General features: G+C 49.8%; 1 protein-coding gene across 1 annotated transcript; it reads left to right on the top strand.

The window, feature by feature from the left end:
- Positions 1 to 5,214: 5,214 nt before the first annotated feature.
- LOC128422886 (zinc finger protein 665-like) lies at positions 5,215 to 7,213 on the top strand (the record flags this gene model as incomplete). The annotated part of the gene is made up of 1 exon (XM_053407505.1): positions 5,215 to 7,213. A coding segment is annotated over exon 1 (1,251 nt), but the record flags the coding sequence as incomplete, so codon positions are not given.
- Positions 7,214 to 7,822: the final 609 nt, after the last annotated feature.

Raw genomic sequence — 7,822 nt, forward strand, 5'->3', positions numbered from 1 at the left:
ATTTTCTGCACTGCCTGCACTCTGCGTTGCGGAAACGGCAGGTCCTCCTCTCGTGACTTTCTCCACATCTTGCGCAGTTCCCTCCTTCTCGTCGAGGCAGCTGTGGTATGTGGGCTGCTTGAGTGCGCTGCTGTACTTGGTGCACCTCCTCTCTGTTGGATCCTGAGTCGTCGGTGAGGTCTTCATGGTGGACCCTCGGTTGGGACGGCTGGCTCGGCCGTGCCTCTTGCGTCGACCTCTCGGCAGCTTCCGTTGCCAGGGCCTCCTCCAGAGCGACCTGGAACGTTAGGTTCTTCTTAGCGTAGAGGCGTCGTTGCAGCTTCTCATCCTTCAGGCCACCGACGAGGCGGTCACAAAGCATGTTCTCCAGCTCTGAGAAGTTGCAGAACCGGGCAGCTTGGCGGAGAGAGGTCACAAACCCAGTTATGGTTTCTCCAGGGGCTTGCCGCTTTGCTTAGAAGGCATTTCGACGAGCCACCACTGAGGGCTGTGGTGAAAAGTGCCCCTTCAGCTGTTCCATTATTGTTTTGTATGGAACAGTAGCAACGTCTTCAGGCGCAAGGAGAGCCCGGGCGATTTCAAATGTCTCCTCTCCGCAGACGCTGAAGAATATTGCCCTCTTCTTGGCGTCTTCTTCCTCGGTGACCCCTTTGGCTTCTAGGAGGAAGATAAAACGGGAGGCGTACTTTTCCCAGTCTCCAGATGCTGGGTTGAACGGCGAGAAGCTGCTGTTGGTTGCCATTCTGAGTTCCTTGTGTCCCGGAGCTGAAGCCTGGATACACGGTGCGAGGCAGCGGTGCGGCAGGTGGCGGTGCTGCGGCGCTGTGTGTGGCAGTCAGCTCAGCGGGATCTCATCCTCGTCGCCAGTGAAATATACTCAGAGTCGCAAAGTGATTTCATGCTCTTTATTCAGCTCATAGTGGTGAGGAGGAATGAATCAAAGTCCCCTCAAAGTATCTGCTTTATATACATTATTTACACAATGGGCTGCACATGATTGGCTAATTCCGGAATTCTACTGTAAGCCAATCAGGTTGTGGATTCACTTCTATCTGGAGCATGATTGGGTGGTTCCTGCCAACCAATCACACTGCTGCATTGTTCTAGGACCAATCAGACTGCTGCATTCTGAATCCTATTGTTCTAGGACCAATCAGACTGCTGCCTTTTGGATCCTATTGTTCTAGGACCAATCAGACTGCTGCAGTTTGGATCCTATTCAACTCAGTACATAACACGCCCCCAGGCAGCCTCTGCAGAGCCGAACCAACGGGACCCCCACACGCCCGACTTCTTGCATGAAAGGGAGGGATTGGGCTTTCACTCTGGAGGACCTGCCCCCCCCCGTCTTACTTTCCTGTCTAGGAATCTAGCTCGTTTCCGTTTAACCCTTGGCAAGCCGAGCGCACCCAACTCACGCCTCTCCCTCTCTCGAGAGCAGGAGCATCGCGCACCAATAGCATCCCGAGAAGGCGGAGCAGGAGAGGTTTATGGATTGCTTCCGGCAAGGGATACCTTCAGTTTTGGACAGCAGCTGAACGGCCCCCTAACAGCTGGCCCCTGAACACGGGTCCTAAGAAATCTTCACTGGCTCCCGGTCCGTTTCCGAGCACCATTCAAAGTGTTGCTGCTGACTTTGAAAGCCCTACGCCTGAAAGCAGCTTCGTATCGAGAAGCTTTTAATATTTGATGTTGGGTTATGTTTTCTTCTATTCTTTTGGAAGCTGCCCAGAGTGGCTGGAGAAATCCAGTCTGAAGGGTGGGGTACAAAAAACATGCTGCTGCTGCTGTTGGACACCCAGCTTTTGATTGCTAGCTAGGCAGCGATAAAGGGCTGCTTCGTTCTGTGCTTTTGGACTCCTATTCGGGCTTATGGTTTTGGTGCTTGTGGATCTTATGGGATTTAATGTCTTGCCATTATAAATGCACGGGGTAAGTGCATTTACACAGACACATTTCCGCAAAAGGACCCAAACTCCAGCATGTAGCCGCAGGCGATACAATAGGAGCCTTTTCTGCAAATGGCCTTTGCAACACAACTCACTGGGTGGTAACAAAGTATACACATTTGCCTCTTTACAACGCAGCCCCGTTTCCTCAATGAATCCACCCATTTCTTGATGAAATGTAACTTCTGCCAGGAAAACCTGAGCTGAAATAGTACGGAGAGCAAAACAGCAGCCCTGTCTGACCCCAGTCAGCCTCCAGACTCCCCCAGTCACGTGGCAGGAGATTCTTCCTGAGCCCCCCTCCGTGAGATGGGTATGACATCATGGATGATCCAGTGATGATCCATATGATCCATTGATGATCCACATGGTCCAAGCAGGCTGGTCCAAAGAGCAGATCTCTATGCCTGAATGAAACGGGTCTGCGATGATGGATTCTGGAGTCAAGAAATGAAATCCACCCTTTCCACTGGTCTCTCAGGCTGGCCGGGAAAAGGCAGGGAGCAGGAATCGTCAGGCATCCCGACGGACAGACAGACTTGTCATGTTGCCCAAACATGAACTCGGAGTCTGATCTGATTTCCATGCAGAACTCATTTTGTGACGCAGCCGGGGATGTTTTTGGGGTGCTCTCTCTGTGACGGGGGGGGCTGCTATCTTAGGCTGTACAAATTGCAACGCGCTTTAGTTCTGGGCTGCTTCACTCCTTGCATGGGGCGGGGTGGGGGGCTCTGCGCGCAAACAGATCAACAGCTGCCTTGCTTTCTTCCTGGCCTCATTGTGTTGCCTCTGACAGAGACACAAGGGATGAATTTTACCTGGGTGTCGGGGGGGGGGGGAGGCGTGTGTGCAAAAGCCCAAGCCCCATTTTTTCCGTAACACAGGAGTCACAGAGCCCAACCCGCCACTCAATGTGCACCAATACCGTCCTAAAACATGGAAAGGATCTAAGATCATGGCGTGGGGGGCGGGGGGAGGGAAGGATTTTGCAATGTAAACATTGTAGGGGGGGACCCCACTTTGCAGCTGAATTGCCGGGATCAGCCCCTTCCCCGCTCTCCTCATCCCCATAAGGAAGAACGGAGGGGGTAAACCTTCCTCTCCTTCGCCCCCCTCAATTCCTCCCCTCCCGGTACATCCTCCTCTCACCCCGCCCCCACAACCCTCAAACCCCCCCCCGTATATCGCACCTCTTCCTCCTCCTCCAATCCGGCTTCTGTTTCCGGAATGACGGGGGAGAGCACCCCTCCCAAACTGCCTGCTTCTCCCGGAAGTGGAGCTTCTGCTCCGGATTGCTGCTCTGCACCGTAGCTCTAGGGGCGCGCGCTTTCGGAAAGGGGAGGAGGATGGGAAGAGGAGGATCCCCGCCCCCCGTGGATGTTGCAGGAAAGGAAAGGAGAATCGGGAGCGAGAACAAAGAGGTAAAGGGGTCGCGGAGGAGAGGGGAGAAAAGGATCCAGAGACCCCCGCCAGCTCCCCAAAGCGCCTTCCGTGGGGTCAGGATCCCTGCACGTGTGCTGCGAAGGGGGCTTTCCTTGGCCCCTTAGGCGCCTTGGCAGCGGCGGACATGGGGAACCTACGCAGGGTGTCCCCACGAGGACCCCCTTGCCCCGTTTCCCCCGCGTAGGCATCCCTGGGGCCCTGTAGACTCCGCACGGATACAGGCGGGCCATGAAAGGGTTAACGAGAGTGAGGGACGCCTGGATAGAGACCCCCCGTCCCTAATCTGTGCGTCTTTGGGTGGCCCCTCAGGATGGAAAGATGGGGGGTGAGGGCTGAAGCGCGCCAAGGGGGGCCTCTGGGTGCAGGGGAGACTCTGGGACAGAGGGAGGGAGTCGAGGAAGTGGGGAGGGGGAGCATCCCTGGGGCAGAGAAGTGCAGCATTGGGGGGGGGGGAGATAGGAAGACCAGTCTTTGGGGACACTTTTCCATGGTGGCGCCTGCGGGGATTCTCTGGAGGGGCCGCCTTGGCTTCTCCCTCCCACCCAGGAATCGGCCACCCCTTCAAGGCGACCAGAGAGGGATCCCTGGAAAGTGGGGGGTTGTGTCCCCCCACCCCTCCTTCCTGCAACCTCCATCCTCTTCCCACCCCATGAGCCCCCATAAGCCCCTGCCCTGTCCAGGAAGAGGGGGGGGGAGAGGGCTTCTCAGAAGCGGCTCTGCGTTTCCGCAGTCCCACCCAGGAAGCAGCCAGAAACCTTTTCCTCTCTCTCAGGCCTCCATCTTTATGTTTCTCTTCCACTGCCTGGTTCCAGTACAAATAAAAGACAGTAAAACATCAGACATTAAAAACCTCCCGAAAGAGGGTTGCCTTCAGCTGTCTTCTAAACGTCAGAATGTTGCCCATTTCCTCACCCTCTGCCTGGTTCCCTGTAACTTCGCTTCTCGCAGGGGGGGAATCAGCAGAAGACCTTCGAAGGAGGACCTCCCTGTCCAGACTGAGCGATGTTGGTGGAGATGCTCCTTCAGGTCTACAGGGCCGAGGCTGTTGAGGGCTTTAGGTTGCAGATCTTGCTGCTCCATAACGATCTCATTCAGCAAATAAATTTATTACTGAAGGCAAAGAAGCATAACAGGATCCAGAAAATAGCAAAAACTTAACTTACGCAAAACCCTAACTTAGCATACCAAAACAGCACTCAACTAAGAATCACACAAGCAGAGTAGAGAAATAGCAGACTAGGGAGTGGGGCCAGGCACCTTTCGGCCTTGTAATTTATATTCTATTAAATGTCAGAGTAACCTTGGTACTGGATAACAAGCCTGGCTCACTCCAGTTTAAACCCCCAAAAGCTCCAGGCACAAGACTTTCATTAGCTTTGAAGGGGCCTTACTTGGTGTTCTTTTCTTCAAAAGACAAATATTCTGAATACTTTTTAATTGATGTATGATGTAAATAGCGCTTCTGTTTTCTTTGTTCCACATTGGAGAGATTTTGATATATGGTTTTCCTCCATAGCCTTTTCTTCTTCTGAAGATAACTCACGAGGCAGCAAAGTATTACGACCAGAGTTTTGCTTCTCGAGGAGCTCCCTTCCCAGGTTGATGAGCCCCATCTGCCCTTCACTTTCCTCTGCAGCATGGGCAGAATCTGCCTTCTTGACTGTGGGATTCACTGTTGTTCTCACCCTCTCCATCCACCAGGGCCTTTCTTCACCTGCAGCAGAATTCCCCAACCCACCAAGAATTTGAGACCCAGCAGCTATCCTCACCTGGTTTAGGCGGCCGGTTGAAGCCATTCCTAGGATTATGGCCCATATTCCATCCTGACAGCTCCTGGAAGCCACAGGAGAGAGCTGAGTGCAGGGTGGGGGCCAATGGTGGGTAGATTACCCCAGAAGGTGCATGACAATGTCCCCCACCAAAGGTACTAACTCTCCCCTAACACCCCATGACATTGTATGATTATGATATTTAAGACAGAACAGGAACAAATTCATGTCCCCAGAAATAACACAACCTCAGTCCATTAGTGAATCAATACTACATTTTCAAGGTACTACATATTCCACTAAGTACTGTTTATCTATTTGCCTTGAATATCCCGCTTTTCAGTGTCATTTTAGGATGGTCCTGCGTCAGAAGATGGGCACGAGATAAGACAGCACATCATTCTTTAAAAAATCAAGCTGCTTTATGAACATTGATTGAGGATTTTGAAACTTGCTCATGAATTGCTATCATTTGATGACATTGCAACTTCATTTCCTAAAAATTGGGAACATGGGTAGGAGGTGGGAGAATGTAGGAGACGCTGACATAGGAGAAGGTGCTAATGGAGCTTGATGTGTTCTCTTTCCCTTAGTTCTCTTCCTTGAAACCAAAACAGGATTCCCTTTCCTCCCACTCTGAAGAAGGAGATGGAGAAGACACTCAGAACTCCCGGGGATGGGTTACCTTTCATTTCATTAGGAATAGAAATTAAAATGTGTGAAATGTGGAATATGCTTCATTGAATGAGCACACATAGTTCACATCAATGACCTCCAACAGGGGAGAAACCATTTAAAGGTATGGAATGTGGGAAAAGTTTCACTTATAGTGGAAAACTTAGAACACATCAGGGGACTCACATGGGCAAGAAAGGATTCCAATGCAGGGAGTGTGGGAAGAATTTCCGTCAATGTGGCCACTTAAGTTTACATCAACATATTCACACAGGGGAAAAACATTTTAAATGTCTGGAGTGTGGAAAGAGCTTCAGTTTCAATGGAAGCCTTAGAAGACACCAACAGATTCACACAGGGGAGAAACCATTTAAATGTATGGAGTGCGGAAAGAGCTTCAGTCAGAGTGGACACCTCAATATACATCAACAGACTCACACAGGGGAGAAACCATTTAAATGTATGGAGTGTGGAAAGAACTTCAGTAAGAGTGGACACCTCAATATACATCAACGGACTCACACAGGGGAGAAACCATTTAAATGTATGGAGTGCGGAAAGAGCTTCAGTCAGAATGGAAACCTTAAATCACACCAGCGGACTCACACAGGGGAGAAACCATATAAATGTATGCAGTGTGGAAAGAGCTTTAATGATCATGGATGCCTTAGAAAACATCAACGGATTCACACAGGGGAGAAACCATTTAAATGTATGGAGTGCGGAAAGAGCTTCAGTCAGAGTGGACACCTCAATATACATCAACGGACTCACACAGGGAAGAAACCATTTAAATGTATGGAGTGTGGAAAGAACTTCAGTCAGAGTGGACACCTCAATATACATCAACGGACTCACACAGGGAAGAAACCATATAAATGTATGGAGTGTGGAAGGAGCTTCAGTCAGAGTGGAAAACTTAGAAGACATCAACAGACTCACACAGGGGAGAAACCATATAAATGTATGGAGTGTGGAAAGAGCTTCAGTCGGAGTGGACACCTCAATAGACATCACCGGACTCACACAGGTGAGAAACCATTTAAATGTATGGAGTGTGGAAAGAACTTCAGTAAGAGTGGACACCTCAATATACATCAACGGACTCACACAGGGAAGAAACCATTTAAATGTATGGAGTGTGGAAAGAACCTCAGTCAGAGTGGACACCTCAATATACATCAACGGACTCACACAGGGAAGAAACCATATAAATGTATGGAGTGTGGAAGGAGCTTCAGTCAGAGTGGAAAACTTAGAAGACATCAACAGACTCACACAGGGGAGAAACCATATAAATGTATGGAGTGTGGAAAGAGCTTCAGTCGGAGTGGACACCTCAATAGACATCACCGGACTCACACAGGTGAGAAACCATTTAAACTCACACAAACTCACACAAAACACAATCCGTATAAATATCAGGAAAGTAGATAGAGGTTCAGTCGTAGTGGAAGTCCTGCATCAACAGACTCGTGGACAGGAAGAACTTCAGTAGTTGAAACCCTACAAACCATCAACAAACTCACAGAGGAGAAGCAGTTTAAATGAAAAGATTGCAAAAAGCGCTTTATTTACAATCGAGTGTTTAAGGAACATCCAGGGACTCTCACATGGAAGATCCCATTTTGGTGTCTGGAGTGTGGGACATCTTTCTCTCACTCCACTCTTTTCTTCACAGAAATGAACTCGGCAGGAAATCAGTCATTAACACATGTTGTGTATGTGAAGTTCTGGTATTTATGTGTAAAACTGTATAGTAATGAAATATTGAAGGCAATGTCAAACAATGTGATTATAATCTAAGATGTAAAATACCTTTCGATAGAGAAGGGGTGAGGGTTTATCTAGATTGCTGGTGGTCAGTGAGGGCTGGGCGATATATTGTCCAATACTGGTTTCTAGACCACATCGTGATAACCTTCCAAAAACGATTGATATGGCAATACCCAACAGATCACAGTGTGTGTTTCTGGGATGCTGATT

Source organism: Podarcis raffonei, chromosome 10 (assembly GCF_027172205.1).
Source record: "Podarcis raffonei isolate rPodRaf1 chromosome 10, rPodRaf1.pri, whole genome shotgun sequence".
Taxonomy (NCBI): Eukaryota; Metazoa; Chordata; class Lepidosauria; order Squamata; family Lacertidae; genus Podarcis; species Podarcis raffonei.